The sequence below is a fragment of the Lampetra fluviatilis genome, chromosome 24 (assembly GCF_964198595.1).
Source record: "Lampetra fluviatilis chromosome 24, kcLamFluv1.1, whole genome shotgun sequence".
Lineage (NCBI taxonomy): Eukaryota > Metazoa > Chordata > Hyperoartia > Petromyzontiformes > Petromyzontidae > Lampetra > Lampetra fluviatilis.
This window is the reverse complement of record NC_136298.1, coordinates 12,867,953-12,892,582: the sequence shown is the minus strand read 5'-3', so window position 1 is coordinate 12,892,582 and position 24,630 is coordinate 12,867,953. Positions and strand designations below refer to the sequence as shown.

The 24,630-nt window shown below is 52.5% G+C and overlaps 1 protein-coding gene across 2 annotated transcripts in view; it reads left to right on the top strand.

Annotated features, from left to right (window-relative positions):
* LOC144941197 (oxysterol-binding protein-related protein 9-like) overlaps positions 1-24,630 on the top strand; it is a 43,758-nt gene that overhangs the window by 7,962 nt on the left and 11,166 nt on the right. For both annotated transcript variants that reach the window (XM_078867788.1, XM_078867787.1), the window contains 10 exons: positions 175-340; positions 4,565-4,680; positions 9,577-9,713; positions 11,960-12,045; positions 13,708-13,882; positions 16,711-16,798; positions 17,121-17,231; positions 20,411-20,474; positions 21,578-21,718; positions 24,330-24,408. In XM_078867788.1, coding sequence (XP_078723914.1) covers positions 175-340; positions 4,565-4,680; positions 9,577-9,713; positions 11,960-12,045; positions 13,708-13,882; positions 16,711-16,798; positions 17,121-17,231; positions 20,411-20,474; positions 21,578-21,718; positions 24,330-24,408 — 1,163 coding nt within the window. The remainder of the gene's footprint in view (positions 1-174; positions 341-4,564; positions 4,681-9,576; positions 9,714-11,959; positions 12,046-13,707; positions 13,883-16,710; positions 16,799-17,120; positions 17,232-20,410; positions 20,475-21,577; positions 21,719-24,329; positions 24,409-24,630) is intronic.

The following is a 24,630-nucleotide window of genomic DNA, read 5'->3' as shown; positions in this document are numbered from 1 at the left end:
TTTTTATCGCAATGAACACGCTTCACGCAATGTACATTCATCATACACGTACTGAATATACTGTTTTCTGAGCACTTTAAAAAAAAATCTTTATTGCTCAAATCTGACGACACGGAGACAAGGAGGTGACGCGCGCGTGCCCCTCTCTGCGTGGCCGCGGTGGCGGTGGCGCAGGCGCCGCGTCGCTGCTCTCCGACTCCGTGCCCGGATTCTCGTGCGGAACCGGCGAGGAGGAGGAGGAGGTGGAGGAGGAGGAGGCCCCCGAGCAGCCGGGGCTGGCGGCACCGGAGCGCGGCGACGGGGACGCGGGGAGCCGCGGAGCGCCGGAGCCCGTGCCCAGGTCCGGCGGCGCTCTGCCCAGGCGATCGCGATTCCTTGCAGAGCATTCGAAACGAGTCATCGTCGCATTGCCCTCTTGTTGTTCGCGTGTTTTGTTGCTCATCTTGCTCGGCTGCGATGAGTCATTCCCGGGGGAGGGTTCGGCATTGCCAGCGTTTGGCTGATTCTCCATTGGGCAAGCAATCCCATCGACTCACGCGGTGTGGGAAGGCACTCATCCAGCAATGGATTAACCAAAGATCTGCACTTTGTATACTCCAGGAAGAACCCTCTCTTTTCCATCTCAATCGCAGGTCGTGCATTGAAAGAGGCGGTCCCCAAAAACAACATCTGTGTAGGTCCCCCGATGGGCGAGCACCACCGCTGACCGTCATCCATCATCATAACCCGTCGTTATTGGCAGGCCCTTAGAAACGCTTGGACTTGACTGATCCGCTGGCTCATCGTAAAGCGGGATCAGGTCCTTTAGTTCAATTATCAAGTGACGAGTATGAAAGCCGACGTACGTAGTGGTCACTTTTGTTTGAAAGGTTTCGTCCTTGCAGGCAAACGCACCCACACAGAGAGCTCCTCACACGCCATCCTAGTATAGCAGCCCTTGCCCTGCAAACACCGGCCAGCACTCGTGCTTTACAAATACTCCACACACAAACAAACACCGCCCCCAGCACTTGACAAGAGAAAACCATCGTAGTTTAGTTCACGCATTTGCAGCTCCAAGAAAGAGAAGTGGGCTAGACATGGATTTGACGAGCGCTGTGGCATCTCAGGCGCTGCATGTGCTCACAAAACTGCGCCATTGTGCACGCGTTTGTCCAACGGTGTACACGGGTGCCACGCACAATGTTCTACGGATACGACCGAATGATTGTCAATCTAAGCAGCAGCAGCGGCAGCGGTAGCAGCAGTAGCAGCAGCCCACTGCAGTATCCCGTGGGTAGACCCGCAGGGCAGAAATATAACCCCAAAGCATGCCAGCGCTCGGGGAGAACAAGACATTGAACAAGCAGCTGCCGTGGTGCGCGATGGGTCTGACTGTCAACATGCCTCCGCCTCTGTGTGATCTGATTTTTAAACAAGGGATACACGGTAAGTTCCGCAGTTGCACGACCACTGCAGGCGCGTCGCTAATGCTCCTGCGAGCGCGCTGGGGGGTTAACAACTAATCCCGAGATTCCGAGTGCTGCCGAACGGCAGTCGAGTTGCAGGCAGCGAATCGTCGGGCGCACAGACTTGGGTCGTCAACAACAACAACCGCGGCAGTAGTCGGAGCAACTCGGGTTGCATAATCATGGCAGCTTGGGTCGCGTAGTCTGGGCAACTTGGGTGGCGTAGTCAGGACAACTCTCCGCACACGGGGCACCACGCGTGTCTCGACTGCAGCGAGGAACCGACACGCGGAGACTTGAGCCGCACTGAAAATATGAACTCGCAGAAATCGCGGTAGGTGGGTGACATCGCAGGGAGTTACCCTGGAAATTGCGTTTCATGCTGCAGAGATTCCATCTCGGAATCTCGTTTCGTGCTGCGGCGCCGTGATTCCCTCTCCCAGAGCCGGAGTCGAAACATTCGGCGCATTTCTCACCCCCCCCCCCCCACCAAAAAATACTGCCTCGTCCACCCGGCAGGGTCAGTGGGGTCACAACCACAGTGTGGGTGCGCACATCGTTCCAAACGTTTGGCCGACGTGGAAGAGTAGGCCAAATACGTTCGCGAGTTCACTGGAGTTGAGGCTCTTCCGCCAGCAGTGGCGTGAGCGAGCGAGCAATGCAGTTGCGGCGCCCACGTGAACACTCAGTGTCTCCAGGACTCTCTCCCACGTGAACACTCAACTCTCTCCCACGTGAACCCTCAGTGTCTACAGGACTCTCTCCCACGTGAACACTCAACTCTCTCCCACGTGAACCCTCAGTGTCTACAGGACTCTCTCCCACGTGAACACTCAACTCTCTCCCACGTGAACACTCAACTCTCTCCCACGTGAACCCTCAGTGTCTACACGACTCTCTCCCACGTGAACCCTCAGCGTCTACAGGACTCTCTCCCACGTGCACACTCAACTCTCTCCCACGTGAACACTCAGCGTCTACAGGACTCTCTCCCACGTGAACACTCAGCGTCTACAGGACTCTCTCCCACGTGAACACTCAGCTCTCTCCCACGTGAACACTCAGTGTCTACAGGACTCTCTCCCACGTGCACACTCAACTCTCTCCCACGTGAACCCTCAGTGTCTACAGGACTCTCTCCCACGTGAACACTCAGCGTCTACAGGACTCTCTCCCACGTGAACACTCAACTCTCTCCCACGTGCACACTCAACTCTCTCCCACGTGAACCCTCAGTGTCTACAGGACTCTCTCCCACGTGAACCCTCAGCGTCTACAGGACTCTCTCCCACGTGCACACTCAACTCTCTCCCACGTGAACACTCAGCGTCTACAGGACTCTCTCCCACGTGAACACTCAACTCTCTCACACGTGAACCCTCAGCGTCTACAGGACTCTCTCCCACGTGAACCCTCAGCGTCTACAGGACTCTCTCCCACGTGCACACTCAACTCTCTCCCACGTGAACACTCAACTCTCTCCCACGTGAACACTCAGCATCTACAGGACTCTCTCCCACGTGAACACTCAACTCTCTCCCACGTGAACACTCAACTCTCTCCCACGTGAACCCTCAGTGTCTACACGACTCTCTCCCACGTGAACCCTCAGCGTCTACAGGACTCTCTCCCATGTGCACACTCAACTCTCTCCCACGTGAACACTCAGCGTCTACAGGACTCTCTCCCACGTGAACACTCAGCGTCTACAGGACTCTCTCCCACGTGAACACTCAGCTCTCTCCCACGTGAACACTCAGTGTCTACAGGACTCTCTCCCACGTGCACACTCAACTCTCTCCCACGTGAACCCTCAGTGTCTACAGGACTCTCTCCCACGTGAACACTCAGCGTCTACAGGACTCTCTCCCACGTGAACACTCAGCGTCTACAGGACTCTCTCCCACGTGAACACTCAACTCTCTCACACGTGAACCCTCAGCGTCTACAGGACTCTCTCCCACGTGCACACTCAACTCTCTCCCACGTGAACACTCAACTCTCTCACACGTGAACCCTCAGCGTCTCCAGGACTCTCTCACACGTGAACACTCAACTCTCTCACACGTGAACCCTCAGTGTCTACAGGACTCTGTCGCTCTCTCCCCCAGTGATCAAGGCTCTGGCCTGGCTGTCGACATTATCGATTGGCCTTGAGGTTGTAGCCAGGAGATGAGGGCAGCGAATCGTGGCAGATTGAATGGCCTCGCGTGGAGCAGGATCTCACTTTACCGTCTGTCGCCTCACGTGAGAAGTGTCAATCCAAATAGTTTCTGCTCAGACCCTCCCCACCGTGGCTGACACGTGTTACCACATCACTTTACTGCTGGAGGCACGCGCCTCTTGGAAATGTTCACTCGATGGCATTGGTTGATGTACGGCCTTGCCTGGGTTTAACACCCATGCCAACACTTGTAATCTATTAGCATTCTAATAGCTCAGCCCTGATTTATAATTCGTTTCTCTTGGGTAATATCGGGGAGGTATAACGTTCATTTTCAATTAATCTTGTTAAATTATACATCTAAATTCATAATGCCAGGAAACAACTCTAGCCTTGTATATGAAGTCAAATTATCATATATTAAAACAATGTAACGCCAGCAATCTCTTCAATCAGCCCGTATCACTAATTTCGCATGATGCTAATTGAATTAACTACATTGGACCAATTAGAATAACTCAATCACAGCACCCACTCCAGCATGATAACGAACTTGACGCATTCTAACTTCACTAAGATAGCATTTTTTCACAAAACACGAGAATTACCTGATTACACTAATCTAACCTGCCAATCACAGCCAATTAGCAATCAACTCTAATGATCAAACGAGAACACGTGCGCGAGTGTGCTGGTGACGTGGAGGCAGCTCGTGAAGGGAACCCTCTGCCCGGCCCGGAGCGCCGCTCACGCGAGGACTGCTGCTCTTGGTGTTGTGGCCGAAACATCGTGACATTTGTATAATGTTTTATTTTTATTATTTTATTATTTCCCTTCTACGTGACTTTACCGAACGACCCAAGAATATGAACACCTAAATGCATAATGCCAGGAGACGACTCTTAGCCGCCCCGCGCGCTGCGGACCCGTGCCGCGTGTCTCCCGGCGCCAGGTGCGAGCCGGGGCCGGGGAACGGCACCCGGGGGCGGACCTCGGCTGGCGTCGCGAAGAGGAGCCGCGCTCCGCAGTCGCTCGGTGGCGCTCTGGGCCGCGGGTCTCCGCGATCCGGTAAGGTCGCCGCGGTGCCAGGCACGGCGCGGGCGAAGCGTCGCCGCCGCCTCCTCCTCCTCGCGTCGTCCCTTCCCGTTCGTCGCTGCCGCCGCCGCCGCCGAGAAACGGGGACGGTGTCTTCGTGGTACGCGGGGTAGCGTGCACGTGTGCAGCCCCTTGCTCAATGTGCTGCTGGGTGGGAGCTGTTTACCGTACTTCACCACGCTGGCCAATGCCGGTTGGCGAAGGCGGGGAGCATAGAAGTACAGTGCAATACTGGATTTTCTGCATAGCCCCTCTGCCGGCAATGAAGCCCATAGTTTGAGGTGTTGACGATGCCAAGCTCGACAACTGGAGGTGGAGAGAGTTGACCTGCCATCGACGTCCCTCTGCGACCCCTGTGAGCTGCACAAACACCTGGATCGCGCTCCCCCCAGATCACGGATTGGAGCGTCCTCTAAATATGCTCCACAGAGCGTGGCGGCGGGGGGGTACACGAGGGCTCTCTGTCCTTCAGCTCACCACCAGTGCTCCGTTGCCGTGTCTTTTTTTTTTAGCGGTGACTCCATTCCGTGTCAGAAGAGTCCGGTCCAGGTTTTACTTGGTGCTAATGCACACTCGGGTGCCGCTGGCGTTCACGCTGTCGCTCCCATTTAGCAGCAGCAGCGTCAATTTGTTGACGTAAGACGGAAACGGTGTGGGGGTGACGCCTTGTGGGGGTGACGCCTTGTGGGGGTGACGCCTTGTGGGGGTGACGCCTTGTGGGGGTGACGCCTTGTGGGGGTGACGCCTTGTGGGGGTGACGCCTCCACCAGCCCACTCGCGAAGGGCCTCGGTTGGACGTGGCCACGTTGCACATTCGTTATGTCGACGACGCATTTCATTTTTAGAGGTTATAAGTTTAAATCAACTCGCCCCCGTCTGCGCCGCCAAACATTTACTCGCCTTGACAGGTGTGAATGGATGCCAGCCGGTATTTGATGTATATATTACATTATGCCGTGTGCTGTAACGGCTATCAGTCGGTCTCCGTGGCCTGCAAGTGCACTTGCTGTGGTTGATTATAACTCCGCTAAGTAAATGCTTCGCTGTTTGTCCGCAAACAAAATCAATACGCGTAGAGGCCCCGGAGCAACGAGACCCGAGGAATAATTAATTTAAAAAAACGGGATTCCATTTGCTTCTATAATTACTCGCAGGAGTGACGAAAGAAGCGGCGGCGTGCCGAGGGCGACTCGGGACACTCGGAGTCTCCGAGACTCACGGCGACTCGACCCACGGCGAGGTGGCTCGAGTAGAGCCGCCGTGAGGTCGAGCCCTCGCGAGGAGTGGCAGATCGCACGATCGAGTGTGCTGCCGTCACAACCGCTGTGATGTCGCAATGCGAGCGGAAACGTACGTGTTCTATGACAGCCCAGACGCTGCCCAGATTAACGCGATTTGCGCAGTCCGCTCACAAGTGGCGCGCGCACGGCGCTGGTGATGAAGATGCGAGCCCTTGATCGCCAGCTGTCTGGGGCCCCGGTGGCCAGCACCCTGACGCGCACCAGGCTGCGGCTTCCAACGCCACGCGGTAGCCACCCGCTGCAGACGACAGCGACCAGCAGCATTGGGCACAGATGGCACGAGCGCCACTGGCGGGATCGGAGATCGGCAATGATGAGCGCCGGAGAACGGGCGCGCTCTCAATGATCTCCGTCAGCAATGCAGAGTCTGTTAAGCTGGGGACAGCTTCCAATTCCTTTCCTTTTTTGACAGCTTTAAATAATAATAAATGACGGCGCTGTTCTCAATCTGCTGCTAGGTGAAGGTCTCCCTCTCGGCGTGTTGGTCGTGCGGGTTGTTTGACCACGCTTCACCATGCTGGTCCGTGTGTGCGTTGGTGATGTGGGAGAAGCCCAGGACGGGTTTCGGAATCACTCGCCACCGATGTTAGATGTGATCGGGAATTGAACCGATGTCGCAGCACGCTAACCACTGCGCCACCGCGCCGTCCCCTAGACAACCCGCTTGATTCGTGAGTTAATCGCTCGTGAAGACGTGGAGGACCCCGTTTCTTGCCGCCACTCTGCTCATTGTGAGTGGTGCCGTCTCGGACCCTTTACTCGAACGCGGGCTGATTTCACCGGGCTGCTAACAGAGTGGCCATGGCTCTTGGCTCCCACCATCCCCAGAGACGAGGATTGTGCTGCTGCTGCTGCTGCTGCCCCCTTGTCAGCGGTGTTGTGGACGTCTCGTTCCTGCGGTTGATTCTCTCGCTGTTGCTTGCCCAGCCATTACTTTATTTGGTGATCAGCCCCTGCATTTCATTTGGCTTGCAACACCAGACGCCCTGCCTGGGAATCCCATGCGATGTGCGATAGTGGGTTGTGGGTTCTCCATTTGCCAGCTTCGCCCCCCACCATTCATTGAGTCAATATTTGATTGATGACGCCAGGAAGCTGAACTCTCATTAATGGGCTCTTAACATTCCGGCGTTTGTGGCAGAATTACTGTTTGGTAGCAATAATAACTTGAAATTTATCAACATCGTCAGCCATGCTCGATCAACTGTTGGATGAAGGCCTCTCCGCTTTACACGCTCCCGTGGTGTCGCACACCACAATCGGTCTCGCTGCCACACTTGACCTCCTCTCATCGCTCGTCTCTGAGCGCCGCCTCTCCGGTGGCCGTCTTCTCCGGGGCGTGGGCATCGTGAGCTCGGCCGCCATTCTGTCCCCGATGTCACCCATCGGCCGCCCTCCCGCCGAGCGACGTGTCCAACCCTCTCGATGCAATTCCCAGCATGCATCTCTCCATGCTTCTGTGTTGCACCTCCGTTCCATTTTCTTTGTCAATGTCTGCGTCTCTGATCCGTCTCCCATACAGTGTGAGCTAATATGATAGAGAACTCTCCTCTTCTACTCTAATTGTTCGGCCTCTTTTCATGATCAATTTCAGTTCTCCAAAACACCCAAAGCTGCTCTTTACTCTCCCCGTTATCCGGTCCGACGTAATTCCTCTCTTTTCACGTTTTATTCTACCGCCTTTATTCTGCTATCTCGCCGCTGTACAAAGTGATGCTCAATCCACATTACTAACTAGCCACCAAGCTCCCTTCATCCTGATCAAACCTACATTCTACCTGCACGCCTAACCACGGAGAGAGCATTTTACTGTGAACGTCACAATGCAACATTTCTGTTGCAGAAGTGAATCCTCTCCGTGTCAAGTGCACCGAGTGGAGCTGCCATTAGCAAAGCACGTGCACCGACTGAGGCTGCGAATTAAAGTTTATAGGCCGTGAAATCCTTTAATGGCAACCAGAGACCAGAGCCCCAGGGGAGAGAGGAAATACAGCAAATGGAGTTCTCAACATTCGCTCGCTTGTTCTACACGCCGGACTAATTATGTGGCTTTGAGCAAGGCTAGGTAATTAATATTTAAAAAATACAAATCGTTGTGAATCGGTGGGGCGAGTGATTGGTGATGTTGCACTGTGACCCCGATGAGTCGAGTTCGATTCCAGGCCACGGCTCGCATCCGTGGGAGGCTATAGCACAACTGGGTTTGCCCTTCCCTCCTTTACAGACCCGAGCGTGGTGAAGTATGGTTAAATAAAATAACAACCAGTGACCATCAAGGGTTTATGGAGGCCGTCAACCAGCAGTGCGTTGACAAAAGCCCGTACAGTGTACGAATGTTAGAGATCACTACTTGAAACTAATTGTCCATGAAATGCTCTACGCTCATTCCTCGCGTTGCTCATGTAGTTGACATAATCAGTACGACTGCAGTTTCTAAACGTTACTTTGATTGTGGTGATTAAGTCCACAGGGGAAGCTGCAGCGGACTTGCTGTCCAGCGGTTGGCGGTCCGATCTCCCGGCGCGGCAGTTGAAACGATGGGGCGGGCGCCTTCCTTAAATCCCCGAGCTTTTGTAGCAATGGGGTCACACCGCAGTCAGTCAGATGGCAGGACGTGTGGGGCGAGGTCACGTGTGGGGCGAGGTCACGTGTGGGGCGAGGTCACGTGTGGGGCGAGGTCACGTGTGGGGCGAGGTCACGTGTGGGGCGAGGTCACGTGTGGGGCGAGGTCACGTGTGGGGCGAGGTCACGTGTGGGGCGAGGTCACGTGTGGGGCGAGGTCACGTGTGGGGCGAGGTCACGTGTGGGGCGAGGTCACGTGTGGGGCGAGGTCACGTGTGGGGCGAGGTCACGTGTGGGGCGAGGTCACGTGTGGGGCGAGGTCACGTGTGGGGCGAGGTCACGTGTGGGGCGAGGTCACGTGTGGGGCGAGGTCACGTGTGGGGCGAGGTCACGTGTGGGGCGAGGTCACGTGTGGGGCGAGGTCACGTGTGGGGCGAGGTCACGTGTGGGGCGAGGTCACGTGTGGGGCGAGGTCACGTGTGGGGCGAGGTCACGTGTGGGGCGAGGTCACGTGTGGGGCGAGGTCACGTGTGGGGCGAGGTCACGTGTGGGGCGAGGTCACGTGTGGGGCGAGGTCACGTGTGGGGCGAGGTCACGTGTGGGGCGAGGTCACGTGTGGGGCGAGGTCACGTGTGGGGCGAGGTCACGTGTGGGTACTGGTGCCTGTTCAGAGACGTCTGACCAACGAAGAACAGTTGCCAAAAATCCTCGAGAGGAGTTCCTCTAGAGCGTGCCTTCCTGGAGGCCTTTCCATCTGCAGGGGCATGAGCAAGTTGTTGCAGGGCTGCACCTTTTACTTTTTGAACCAAATTCTGTATGTTTCCAAATGTCGCGATGACCCACCGTCGTTGGACCCGTGTTGCTCGCTGTCACCGTGCGCAGTGACGGGGCCCTCTCGGCGGGATGGGTGCCCGCGATGAATGTGGATGAGGTGTCGGACTCCCAACGTCTTCGACTCGTCGTTTTGGTCAAAGGCATTGACCCGCGCATGCGATCGTGTTCGCAGATCTCTACAACAACGATGACGACGACGATGACGACGACGACGAGGAGGTGGTGGATGCAGAGGAGTCGATGGAGGAACGCAAGAGCGTGATCATGCACCTGCTCTCCCAAGTCAAGCTGGGCATGGACCTCACCAAGGTACAAGGGACATCGCTTCTTGCTTTAGCAATACACAGGTAAAGGTGCAGGTCTACCACTGCTAGAGGGCTCCTCGAGAGGATATGTGGCCTACTCTTCTACGTTGACCAAACATCTTGGATGAGACATTGACCAGAGTGTACCTGCGTGGTCTGCCGGACGGCTGCGGTGAGCCCTTGTGGGTGCACGTAGGTAGCCGAGGGATCTAATTGTCGACAGCCACGCGGGGAGTTGGAATTGAACCGCGTGCGAACCTTGACACCGCAGGAGAAGTTGGTAAAGCTATTTTCCTGTACAATACTTAGTGTGTGTTCTCGGACATTAGGCACGAAACGAATCCCAGGTTGATCGATTTTTTGCGAAAGATACGTGCATCAAAATCCCCTGAATACGGATTCTTTTTTTCACGATTTAAACAATGTATACGCATATAATGTGTTTATGGCATATTGAACCGAATGGGGTGAACACAACTGTACAAATGAGACAACATAACAAAGTACTGACATGATAAAAAATATCGCACGGAATTTTTTAAAATCAATTTCTGGACTGAATTGTGACAATTCAATAAATGTGTACATGCCTTGTGGGCATGTGTCTACTGTATGTGGGTATGTTGTTTGTGGCGCTAATGGTGGCAGAGCCGCCGATCCATTCTGGTTATGATTTGAATTTACTATTCCTGGGTGTGCTGCTGTTTGGCTGTCTGATGAGTCTCCGGGAGTGCCTTTGTGTGTGTGTGGAGAGCAGTCATAGCGCTTGCAATTACAGGGACCGAGGTGTAATTGCCGTGGCCAGGAATGAAACCTGGCACCCGAAGGTATATAATGAGTCTGAGCAGCCGTCCACCAGGGAGATGAGATCTGCTTGCTGCAGCAGCAGCTCGGGGGTTATTGGTTGTTCATCTGCAGCAAACGAGGGCAGATCCCAGACGTAGATTCCCGCGACTAAACGTGTGGCTATGAACCCAGCGGCGAACCGCGGCTAATATCGGCGACGAGCGATATTCCAACTGGCCCTTGGACCGTCTCGTTTCCTTACCAAACCTGCACTGACCAGCATGGTGAAGTATGGTCACTTAGCCCCCATGACTGACCGCATGGAGAAGCCTTCATCCAGCAGAGCCTTGACAAAGGGCTGAGAGTCATCATCATTATTATTATTAATTCCTGCTTTCAGGATACAATGTTTATTTATCCCACCCGCAATATCAAATCACTGCACCAGATTGGGTTAAATGATGACGTCACCCTGCTGCTGCTGCTGCTCTATTTAAGATCGGGAGCAAGCGGAGGGCTTCACCATTCTGGCAAATTGCCCGATGATGCTGGATGTAATTACCAGCGAAACGTCGTACTCAAAAATTGTAAACGATGTTGAATCACTCTTCAACACACTGGTGGGTTAAAGTAGTGAACTATTTGTCTTTTGTAAACATGACACATTTTTTACTGTTTGGCTGTGTCGGGTGGTGGAGGGTTACGACACATTTATTAATAACGCGATTTAACCCAAAAACGTTTATTACGAATAATATTGGTCGCGAAAGCCTCCCACGTGTTAAACTGAATATCTAGAACGTTTAAATATTGATATTGCATAAATAAGGGAAATAAACATATTAACAAAGTAAGATGCACAAGCGATGACAATCGCGGCAAGGCAGTGGCGTGCCGGGCGGGTGGCCACGTGGCGCGCCGCCCACGCTCGCTGGAGCCCTGCAACTTGGAGCCCCGTTGAGAGCCCCAGCCTCCGACTTGGCACAATCGAGTGCTTAGCTTGGCCCGGAGGCTCTTCACATTAAATCAATGAACCTCGCGTTCACTCCGTGGTTCCACAAAGGCACTGCTCTGGGACGTGTTCCTTCAACGCCCGTGAATCTTCGCAAAAGGCAATTTGCTTTGTGCGACGCAGCTCCGCTGTAAGTTTCGTTGTTGGTTTTCATCGTGGCGCTTGTGATTGTGTTACTGCGTAATGGGGTGGTTGTGAGTTCGGCGTTTCGTTTGTCCGTTTTTGCCCGCCAACTCCATTATAAGAACCTTTCAGAAGGCCTGAATCAAAATCTAGAGAGTGGACCTCCCCAATGTGGGGGTAAAAAGAAGAGTTGATCCAACAGAAATGTATTTTGAAGGCGCATATTCCTACACACCCTACATATGAGCCGGCTCGCTCGAGGCGGAGTCGAGCCGTGGCACCGAGCGAGGCCCACAGTGCACTGCGGTGGTGCTGCTGTGGCGCTGCAGGTGGTGCTGCCCACATTCATCCTGGAGCGGCGCTCGCTGCTCGAGATGTACGCAGACTTCTTCGCTCACCCCGACCTCTTCGTGAGGTCAGTGTTGAGTTGGGGGCTGGGGGCGACTCGCGTTTTTTTCAAAACTTGTGAACGCACGAGTGTGGATCTGCATGAAAGATGATTACAAAGCTAAACATATTTACGTAGCGCTTCTCCATTATTTGTTTAATCCCATCTCTCTTTGTCCCGCATGGAAGTGTTCTCCGTCATCTCTGCTGTCCCCATCTGTTGTGCCTCTTGCGCACTCCATTGGTCTTTCCTCTCACGCCTCTGCCACTCGGAATTACGTTTTTAAGTGGACCAGTGCATCCCTCGAAAGGCAGATTGAAAAAGCTTTTAGTGACATGTTTTTGTTGCGAGAGATGGTGAGATATCTAATTAGGTGCGTGAAGAGAGCAACAGGCGAGAGAGATGTGTAGGCAAATGAGAGGTATACATACAAGATAGAGACAATATAAAATTAACTGGCTTATGTTTACAGAATTAGCATTTGAGTTCAAGCTCCTCTTTCTATGGGACCTTTTTGCCAGTATCAAAGTATGAAAAATAAGAATAGGTTCGACCCTGTCTGGCAATATTATCAGAGCAAGTTTGTTTACATTTTTTGTCACGTGTGCGTGTGGTTAATGCAGACTTGATTCCTTGATTAAAGGTTTCTATTTGGTGTTTGACCATCTTAACACCTCCTGTTTTATAACCAGAAAGGCTAAAACCTGCTCTTATTTTTCAAGCTCATTTTTGACGCATCCCGATAGTTTTCCTTAACCCCCCGGGGTCCATTGAGCTGTTTGTGGAGCCCTGTGCCATTGCCTGGCTGGCTTGCCCCTCGTACCACCACCGATTCGGCTTCAAGAAGATGCAAAATGCGTCGCTGCGGTCTCTCCTCCTGTGCACACTTGGAGATGCACCAATGGACGGGATGGTTTCAAGGTGTCTTGGTGAACAGCGCGTGCTGTTCCTGAAGCTGGTATTGAACTCGCAATCTGATTTGTGCTGGGAGGGGGGGGGGGGTGTAAGACGAGCTGCAGCAGTGCTCGGTCTAGATGCTTCTGGCTGTGGCTGTAATGCATGAGGTCCCGAGCTCCGAGACCGATGCGACTGCTGGGATCGTTTGTGCAACAGAATGCAAAAATACTTTCTTGAGGAGGCACAATGACGCCTGACGTCGTACAATAGTTAAATGCTTATTTCTAAAACTGAAATATGAACATTGAAACTGACAATGAGCCAGACCGACTTTGATCTCATCCACACCGCGGACAACCACACCGCTGCAGGTCACGGCTCGCGTCTCGTTCTGCCCCATCCCTCGCACCGCTCCACTCTGCAATTCCCTCCCCATCGTCTCTGGCCCCATTTCCTGCAGCGGTGTAACGAGCGTGGGGCCAGGGGGTGCCATGACCCCCCCCCCCCTGGTGGCCAAAGCTACGAGTCGGGGGCACCTTGACAACCACCACGAGATTTGTTTTCAACCCTCTGAGCTGATAATGTCGTCACTACGCCACTGACCATCCTCTCCACAATCGTGCTCAAATGAAGAAGTGTTACTACGCTAATCGCTCGCACCTTCAGCCGTGTGTTGCCAACTTGACGGCTGCTTGCCAGTTTTCGTCAAAACCGCGCTCGTCAACCCGTTGGTGAAACTCCTCAACGCCCCCCCGCCCCGCCCCCCCCGCCCCCCCGACTGTGCCATTGCAGGATAGCGGAGGAGCCGGAGGCGCGGGGGCGCATGGTGGCCGTGGTCCGCTGGTTCCTGTCGGCGTTCCACGCGGGCCGCTGCGGCTCCATCGCCAAGAAGCCGTACAACCCGGTGCTGGGCGAGACGTTCCGCTGCTGCTGGGAGCTGCCGCGCTCTCCCGGCGGCAGCAGCAGCGTGAGCTCGAGCACCCACCCGTCACGCATGGCGGTCGCGCTGTCTTCCTGATTTTCTGTGGAACATTTGAGTCGACAGATTAGACGACGTCGCTTGATGGTTCGGGAAAATTCGTTTTGATCCGACAAATGTGGCGTCACGCCAGGTTGCTATCAAGACACGCAATTTCCTGACGCTTCTCCCGCCCCCCCCCCTTCCTAAAGTGCCACTCTGCACAGCTGCTCTTCAAACTACTTTCTGTACTGCCACCGACCAAGCATTATAGGGAGACGTGAGGGGGTTGCAGGCAGAGACACTGATGCATTCTTTTTATTTTGCTCACGATAAACTTTCTCGCTGATCAAAGCAACAGACGTTTGCATTGCGGTTGAGATGGCCAACATGTGCGAGAGCTACCCTGAGAGCATCTGCACCAGATAGCCGTGCATCTGTCAGACCTCATCAAAGCCAACCGTGTGAGTGGCTGTGCCCTCGCAGGCGCTGAAACATCGTTAATGGGTGGCTACGGCATGACTTGTTGCTGCAATAACTAGCGTGCCAAATATCAACGTGAATGTAATGTATCCAGAATGTTTCCAATGAGTCTCAACACTCCTCTCCAGGAGGATCCTGCACTGTCATGTTTGGCCGATACCTCTTGACGAGTACTATGATATTTTGTATCTTCGCGTGTGTGAATGTCTCTCCTACGCCTGGCCTCCCCGATGGAGAATTCTGAATATAATTTCACCGTTTTCATCGGTAGAATAATCCACGGTCTTTACAAAGAGCCCAGGCTGCCCCCATATAACCTTTGAAAAATAACTATAAATTAATTGTATATATTTATAAATCTCCAGATGATACTTGGAACGATGACACGCGCTCGTGTGAAGGTCTGCCACAAGCCAAGCACTCCTCGTTAATGGAACTGGGGGAATATCGCAACGCAGGACACTTCTGAAAGAGTCAAGAGACTGAGTTGACGCTTTCCCTTGTTTAAGATTCTGTATTGTCATCGGTATTAGGAGCCGCTTCCCCGCGGTATACTCCTGGTAACATAACGATGCGTTGCGCTCAGTGCATTGTTGAATGACCTGGTTAAAACTGGCAGTCGTTTCACGTAAACATGATGTTGCCTTGAGTAATGACCTGGCGCTTGAACCTGAGATCTAACAGATGCAAGCTTGGCAAGCTTGCCACATTAGGTTAAATAAAAGAGAAATGGAGTCTCGCAGAGACGGTCTGCAATAGGCTTAATCTTCTGATAACATAGGCATGCAAATTGTTACAATTTCCTGCTTATTTTTGTTAAACAATATACACTGTAATACATAATTATACGAATTTATGTAACAACTGGAATTACCCAGGGCGCAGCAGGAGGCAACCGGAAATTAGGGGCCTCGATCTTTGTGTGGATTCCAAGCAAAGATGTTTGATTTGATTAAATTTGCTTATCCAGAAACGACTGCAGTGGAGCGTTGCGTCATTGACCCTGCAACCAGCCACGGGGTTCACGGTTCGAACCTTGTGGCTGCCCTGGTTAATACCGCGGGGGTACGGACCTGAATTATTACACGCCGTCTGCCTCACAGCAGACCTTATCGACCCCGTGACGTTATATATGTATATACAAAGAAAGGAGGAGGCTATGTGTGCTGGCGTCATGGTTGAAATTTGTACATGTTTGAAAAGAACGTCGCTCCCGACTGGCGGCCTGTATTTGTCAGTGAAACGTGGCACCTCGGTGTGGTGACCTGGCTCCACAAGAATGGGCGTGCATCCCAAATGAACTCGCGTATTGTGACGTATCATCCATCATCATCATTATGATTGGGGCTAGGATTAGGGGTTCACACGTGCACCGTTTCTTCGTCTGGAAGGGGGGGGGGGGAGCCATCTCTCTCGCCCAGTGCTATTGGGTTACTCGGCAGAGAGAGAGGGGGGTGCTCGCTCGTCACTCAGCGTCTCTGTCTGCGACGCGGGCTCAAGTCCCAACCACTTAAGCTAATCAGTGATGACGCTGCCAGATAATTTTAAGTGTTTCTCCAGTCACGTAAAAATCATCATTCCAGGTGGCAGAACCCGTCGCCCGGGCAGAACTCGGCAGTAAATATTTACTCGGCGAGTCGGTGCAAGGTGTTGGCGACAGCAGCGTGAAGCCCGAGAGTCGTCGTTTGGCTGCGAAGTTGTGGGGGCGCTGTGAAGTGAATGAAACCCTCCGCTCGTGTCGCCTCCTGTGTGTGTGTGTCTCTCTGTGTCTCTGTGTGTGTGTTCCTGTGTGTGTGTGTGTCTGTCTCTGTGTGTGTGTGTTCCTGTGTGTGTGTGTGTGTCTGTCTCTGTTTGTCTCTGTGTGTGTGTGTTCCTGTGTGTGTGTGTGTGTCTGTCTCTGTTTGTTTCTGTGTGTGTTCCTGTGTGTGTGTCTGTCTCTGTGTGTCTCTGTGTGTGTGGTAGTGTAGCGGTCGGCACACTGCGCTACGAACCTGTGTCTGTGTGTGTGTGTGTGTCTGTCTCTGTGTGTCTCTGTGTGTGTGTGGTAGTGTAGAGGTTGGCACACTGCGCTACGAACCTGGCTGCCCGGGTTTGATTCCCGCTCACGGCCAACGACAACCAGTGGTGAAAATCTGAACCGGTGCTGGGCCTCCCCTAAGTCGACTCGGCCTCAAATGAGTGCTGTAGTGTGTAAACATCGCCACTGGGGAGACAAAGGCGCCCGTGCGTGATGCTGGCCACCCACCCCTCGTGTGCCACAGTGCCGGCCTTCACAGGTGCTACTCGCTAACAGTACTTGCCCCACCAGTCTGTTAACGCTTCACGGGGAACCTTTGTCTTTGTTTGGTGCACAGCCCGTCGTCGTTCCGGACGGCCCCGTCCCCTGGGCCACACGCGACCAGGTGGCGTACGTCGCAGAGCAGGTGTCGCACCACCCGCCAAGTACGTGCCCCTCGCCTCCCGCCTCCAGCTCCCACCTCGCTCCGCGCCTCGTCCGCGACGACACTTCCTCTCCCTTCTCCTCGCTTGGGGTCACCTGACCATCGCCTCGCTTCCCATCTCTGCCTTTCCACTCGCATCCCACACGAGATGTGCCATGGCTGCGGCTCAGGTTCAGACGTCACTCGCCGCTGATGTCAGCCATGGCCAGGTCGATCGAAATCTGGTCTCCAGATTCGGAGACCAGATTTCGCTGCGGCCGGGCCGGGCCGTGGAGTGTGCGCGTGGAGAGGAACCCGCGGTGTCTCTCGCTGCCCCCTTGCAGTCTCCGCCTTCTACGCCGAGTGCTACAGCCGGAGGATTCAGTTCATGGCTCACATCTGGACCAAGTCCAAGTTTCTGGGGGTGTCCGTGGGAGTGCAGAACATTGGCCGAGGTGGGAGCCCCCCCCCCCGCACCATCACCGCAGATGCTTGCCCCCCCCCTCCCCCCACGCAAAAAAACAAAGATCCACCATATAGCCTTTAACAGACTGTTGGGGCAAGTGCCTTTAGCGAGCACCTTTGAAGGCCGGCACGGCACACGAGGGGTTGGGTGGCCAACACCACGCCCGGCCGCCTTTGTCTCCCTAGTGGCGATGTTTACACACCGCACTAGGTACTCATTTGTGGCTGAGTCGACCTAGGGGAGGCCCTGGATCGGTTCAGATAATCGTCACTGGTGTTGGCCGTGAGCGAGAATCGCAGTGTTCATGGTGCAGCACGCTAACCACTACACTACGGCTCCCCTCCCACGCACATACACACACAAACGTACACACACGTACACACACCCATCCCAAGCACTTGGCTTTCTCCCACCCAGCATCCGCCTCGATCACAACTCCGGCACTTGCCCTGGCCCTCTGCAGGACACTCGCCACGAGGGGCACAATCCGCCGTTGGACGTCGTCCTCCCCACGCCGCGTTGGTCTTGGGGGTTGTTTGGCCATACTTCACCGTGCGTCCCAGTGCGGGTGTCATTTTGGTTTTTGGTTAACCCGGCGTCGTTCGTACAAATTGCAGCTGACAATCGTAGAGGAACCGTTGACAAGCTGGAAGGCAGCGGCCGCGCGGTGAGACGGTACTACCAAAAAGTGTCCAAGCTCTAGTGCCCTCTATATATTAAGATGTTTCCATTCTATGAATGAGTGGACATGTGGGAGGAAACTGGAGCATCCGGAGAGACAACCCACGCATGCGAGGGAGCAACACTCAATCCCAAAAATAAGGGACCGATTATATCAGTCCGCCGTTTGATGTGCCGCCTTCGCCCACAGAACGGGATTTTAGAAACCTTTTTGTGATCCATCAACCCTCGCCTCCACAGTGCTGGGATTACAGGCATGCATAGCCAACAACGATTGGTAATGAGGGTGCCAATGACTGGTTCAGATATTACTCGTGGGCAGTGTGACAACCGCAGTGAATAAGAGGAGGGAGTGTTCTCTCCTGCTCAGTTGGCCACGTGCAGCTCACCGGCACCGGGCACGCTGCAGCGGAGGGGAGATTGACTTTCAGAAGTTGGGCCGTCTGGGCCCTTTGGCTTTTTTCCACAAAATCAATAATGGACGCCAGGTGGTGCGGACAGACGGCTATGGAAAGGTCCCCCCCCCCCCTCCGCAAAATCAATAATGCACGCAGGAGCGTCACAGGCCGCGACGGGCACCGAGCACAGGATCTGACGCTGCAATGTTAATGAAGCCAAAGCATCCGTAACAAAATATTTGCAGCATGGGATAGCCCCGACAGGATGACAAAAGATATACGTCATCACGTGGCCGGCATCTCGCCGTTAAAATGATAGTCTTTGCCATCTTCAGTCTCCTGGCCATGCTTGGGTTTCAGAGCTTGCTTGTTCATTTGGAAGAGCGAGAGCGAGACACGGGCGTTGGTGGTGGCGTCTCGGCATGGCTGGGTAAAGTGGCCGCATGTGGCTATGGATGTTGACCTGATTTCAGGCGCAGCCCCAGAAAGGGTGAGTTGGTGCAGTCTCACAAACCGCCTTCCTTTTTGAAGGTGCGTCAATGATGCCTTCTCGTCCACGAGATTCAAATGTCGGCGCACATGGCGATTTTTCCCTCCTCCCTTGGCGATTCAATCACCTGTCACGATTCAGTGGAAGAGATGTGGAGCACCCAGCAGCCTCTAGTGGCTCTATTGGGGTCACATGATCCCATTATGTTACACACACGATCTAAAAATAAATAAAAGATTCTCCCGCCCAGAATGTTACGCGCATATCATGAGCGTGATAATTTATTTTACTCGACGAATGGCTGCATTGTTGCAGGCCGGGTGCTTATCTCAAAGATCCTACGGCACTTTTATGAAGATCGGCAGCACGATTTGTGTGTTGATTTACGGGCAGTTCCTGCTTAAAATCTGCGGTCAAATGTCACCATTAATTGAAATTCATGTCAATTTTTTAGCTGCACAATATTTGTGAGAACTGCATATATATGTGCAGCTTACATTGTTTACATACCTACTACCTTGGGATTTGGAATACCAGTTCATAACATTGCATTTTAGTTTAAGTGAATGTTAAATAATGAAATGTGATATTTTTTTTGTAAAGGTGTACAATGTGGTTGTTTAAATCCGTGTGAAAATATATAGCCTGTTTTCCAAATAATTTAAACTTGCTGTGATCTGTGCATGGTCGCTCATGCAACAGCACTATACATGTGTGGTTCGTGTACAAAGCAAGGCAACGATGCTTTATTGAAAGTTGCAAACAAGTGAAAGTAGGTCAACTCTTTATACAAACTAGGTCATGCATGTGTTCAATTGTAGTTTCTTTAAAAGCATGTGGGAGCACTGGCTGAGACGTCATCTTCATGTTCCCAAGGGCACTTCCCGCCACGTGCGACACCTCGCCCATCTAGCCCAGTAGCCGCGCAGCTGACCTCTCTCGATGCGCGTTCGCTTCCACGATTGCTCAAGGTGCTTGCAGAGAACGTGGCATTTATTTTGCCCTCGCAACACCAACTTTTAGGTGATTTAATTGTGGCGGCTGTTTATTGTATTGGGGGTTTAAATATAACTGGCAATGACCCAGGTATATTTGTAAGACAATCGGTATTCCTCAATGTTTTAAATATATTTTTTCTGCTGCCTGATTTGAAGGGTGATTTCCCAAAACGTCAGCTCACGCATCTATCGATTGAGGTCGCGTATATGGCAAATGCAATTAGGATTTTTCAAGTTCGGTTTTGTTTTCATAGCACATTCCTGGGCATCCATTTGTGCTCAATGAGATTTTTTTTAGTGATGGCGTGTATCATCTCCGCACCCTCTGTGACAAATTGCAAAAAAAAAATCGGCTTAAAATTACCATACTGCTTTTGGAATATTCATTTTATTTTCTGGAATTCAATATTCATCGTTATTTGGATTATAAGATGCTTCAGTGTCGATGAAGCGATACAAATCTCGTCGCACAATCCCCCAACGTGTGATTTAAGTTACAAGGTAAAAAAAAAAATTGTCTTATAATCCGGAGGCTACGGTCAGGAAGAGTAGGCCAAGAACGACCCGTGGCCACGCGCTGAGAGCTGCTGTCGTGTTGCAGGCTGCGTGTCTCTGCTCCGCCAGCAGGAGGACTACATCCTCACCTTCCCCAGCGGATACGGTCGGTACGTTGTGACGTCGATGCTCACGGGTACCACGTGGCCACCCTGGGGCGTGACGTGGATGTTGAGGCCCCACGTGGCACAAGTTGTAATGTCCGTGTGAAAGCCCATCAGTCGTCATCGTTATCAAACCTGTGGTACATGGCGGCTTGTGTTTTACTTTGCTTGTATTTATCTTGAGCCCAGCATTCTGAGCTTCTGGAACTTCCTAGAGCATTGATTGTTGTAATTACTGTCATCAGCAAATCTGAGATTGTCTTGTATATACCGCACGTGTTCATGCGTAGTACCACAAACCGTGTCCTTGTTCATGCAGGCACACAAACCTGTGTCGGTGGACCATTCACAACATCTGGACCACTCGGGTATCTCTATCACGTGCTAGTAAAGCGACCACATTTCTGGGCGGCTCAACCGGTACACGCATTGCGAGCTAGCAGCCCATTCCGTCCGTCATGCCCGCCCACTCGAGCACTAGCCCCGCCCACTCGAGCACTGGCCCCGCCCACTCGAGCACTGGCCCCGCCCACTCGAGCACTGGCCCCGCCCACTCGAGCACTGGCCCCGCCCACGCAAGCACTGGCCCCGCCCACTCACATTGACCCTGCCTACTGCACAAGGGCCCCACCGATTCATTCGTAGCCCTGACCGCTGCTCCGGGTCGCCCTTGCCTGTATCGCGTGTCGCGCATCGCGCGAAAAAGACCCAAATCCCAAATTATACTCTTAGGTTTTTTCGGTAAAGTCACGTAGGTCAAAAAAAATAGCTACAGTGATTTTACTGGAGCAGTTACACCTGATGACGGAGGCTTGTGTTGCTTCCGAAACGTCATGATTGAATTTCGTTATTTTCATTTATTATTATTATTTTATTTTTTACCTACGTGACTTTACCGAAAAAACCTAAGAGTATGAATCCTTGCAGTCACGAAAGCTTCAAATCTAGAATCCCAAATTCTAGCCGATGCTTTGGGACTTCTCCTGAGAACAGGACGTTGTCAAGGCGAGGCTGCTCCGGCCAAAGCAGGATTCTTGGTTGCGTTACTTAAGTGGCGACCGATTTCTGGGAGTCTAAACCGTGTTGGGTGTGTGGGCGCGCGTTCCCAGATCCATCCTGACGGTGCCGTGGGTGGAGCTGGGGGGCGAGTGCTCCGTGCGCTGTGCGCGCTCGGGCTTCCAGGCCAGCGTCACCTTCCACACGAAGCCCTTCTACGGGGGCCGGCGCCACCGCGTGACCGCCGACATCTAGTGAGTGGCACGCGGCCTCGCGTCTGCGTGCGGAAGGGTTCACGCGGCAGGAAAAGTGGCCGTGTCGCCCTTAAGCAGCCCTTGGCCCAAAAATGCTTCTTGGTGGCACTCAGGGTGGCAAAATCTCCTAAAGACATTAGAAATTAAATAATTACACAGATTACAAATGTGTATGCGAGCAAAGGCACCGTGCTAGCTTTTTTTAATGGAAAAAAGGAACTTTAACAATGTATAGTTTATCTTAGTGATGCACCGTGTCAGCTATTATTCATTGGGGTTGTTTCACCATACTGCACCGCACTTGGAATTCGGATCGGTGATGGGGAGAGAGAGAGAGGGGTCCAGGACAGCTTCAGATGTAGTATGATGGTAGCCACGACCGGGAATCCAATTTAGGTCACTGTAACCCCCCCCCCCCCCACTGTATTTGGGCCATTCAGAAAATTGCGGCGTGAGTAGAGTGCGGACTGGGTCCGTTTCTGTGTGGAATCGGCCGCACATGAATAGAAAATTGTGGAACAGGTCTGGTTTTATGCGAAAAGGCCCCTTTATTTTTCAAAAAAGTGGCAGAATGTTCCACGAAATAGTTACAGAGATCAGGCCTCTCATCTCACGACGTGATGCACACAGAATTCTGAAAGAAACGTAAAGCAATAAATGGGATCTAACATTGCATGGCACTGTATATATGATTAAGGCTGAATGTACACATCTTGAACGAAGAGCAGATTACATTGTAATGGGTTCGCTTAAGCGTAAACTGGAAATCTAAGCGAACCGTCACTTAGTGCAGGCAGCCACGCGTGGTCCACACGGAGCGGTGACGGCAACGCTCGTCTCATTAAATACCCAAAACGCCCCCCCCCTCGTTGATGATGGAGACATCAAAACATGTTCACCAAAAATTGGTTCAAATTTAAATTCTCCCACACGGGCATCAATCCCTCTGGACTAAGTGCAGAGAAAACCACCTTTGGTGCGGTTCCCATTCATCAAAAAAGCCCCTCTATGCAGCTTCCTAATGACATGATGAATTAGGGTAAGTTATTGTCTGTTCTCCTCTGCATAATTAGTTCTCGATAATGTCTCGTCCTATGTGGGTTAAATGCATTTCTACGCTTTACTACCCTCGTACATTACATTCTAGTTATTTTAATGATGTTAATGATGAGAACACTTAGTATTATGTTTCACATTTAATACTCTTTGTCCAGGCCATGTTGGAAAATGTGGAACTTATTGGTAGCTTAAAAAAAAACTGTTCAAATTATGTTTACGCTCCGTTATCTGGATTTGTTCATAATCGCAGCGCTCGGGTTACACGGAGCGTTGCTATGGGGCTGTTGTACGGGCAGGGGGTACCCCCCCCCCATGCCGTGTACAGTTCAGTGAAGACGAATGCCTCCTGTACCCGTGTCGTGGCCTCGTGCTGTGTGCACGGACCGCCGTGTGTAGACGCAGCAGTGCAAGTGCCGCGTCGATGTTGACGCCGCGTCTTGGGACGACTTTCACAGGGCACGTCGCTCGTACACCGCGGATTTAATATCAGCTAGCACATTCCGGCAATTATTGTTTGTGCAGGCCACGTCCATCTCGCCTTCATGTGCTGTTCTTGTCCCTAGGATCACAGGGATTATTACGGAGAGACAATACATTGTTACTCCGGTCACAGTGCCTCTTACCTGATAATCCCCACTCCAAGCCAGCCTGGCACAGTTCTGGAAAATATCGAATGAGAATGTACACCTCAAGCTCGCTCGCAACGCTCACGGCTCCTCTGAGTTCCACGCCCAGCACAAGCGGCCCTCCAACGTGAGCGCATGCGAATGCAGAAGCGTTTCGATGATTAATTGTCTTTTCTTGGTGTGACCTCGCAAAGACACGGGTGAGATGGCAATCCAGACCGGCAGTCACTTTTCTAAATCGTTTTACATATTGCAAAGACGCCCTGAAATCAAAATCGCCTGTGAGCATATCGGTGTGATTGTATTTCCACGTCCATTTGGGGTTAGTATGCATGTGATTATTGTGCAGGGAGTGGAGGTGCAGGAGTGTCGGCTCAAGAATCAATATTAATCAATGAATGAATAGTTCCATGCCGACTGGGCGGGCTTACACGAGTGACCCAAGGCCTGCTTTGGCTGCGGTGGTCGTGATGAACGCTACAAAACAGCCTCTTGCTCTGAGACTCTACCCAGGTCGTGGCGCCAAGTTAGGGTGCCGTGGTGGTGAGATGTTAACTACCTCACCTGGTATACAGGCGGTTGTGGATTTAATCCGGACGCTGACGCCAGTATATTTGGAGTTTGCATGGTCTCCTCGTGGTTGCGTGGATTTTTCTCCAGGTCCTCCGGAGTTTCTCTTCCACATTTAGAATCAACATCACGCGTTTAGAGAATTCGGCCGCTATAAATTTCCCCACGATAAGCCACTTCGTTGAGCTATCATTTGTGGCCAGGTCACTTCTGAAACAGAGGTATACAGCTCCGTGGACCTTACCTGGTAAAATAAAACAGTTTGGTTTTAGAAACATTGAAGTCTTGTGCCGTGTCACGTACTTGGTTTGAGACGCCGCCGCCGCTGCTGCTGTTGTTGTTGTTGTTGTGTGCAGTGAACCCAAGGAGAAGAAACCCTTCTGCTCGATAGAAGGGGAGTGGAACGGGGTGCTGTTCACGAAAGAGACGAACGTGGTACGTTCACGCGGTTCATCTGTGTACATCCCACTGTAACGTGAACGAGCATGTAACTGTCGCCATCGGACACCATAATGCATCATTAATGCACGCTTTAGCACTCGGCCTTTGGTTTTATCGATAAGCATATAAAAGTATTTGACATCTAAGCTTTTATTATTACACGTGGCCTACACGTATAATGTGATGTTTATTTGCAACCGTCAGCAGGGAGAGCTA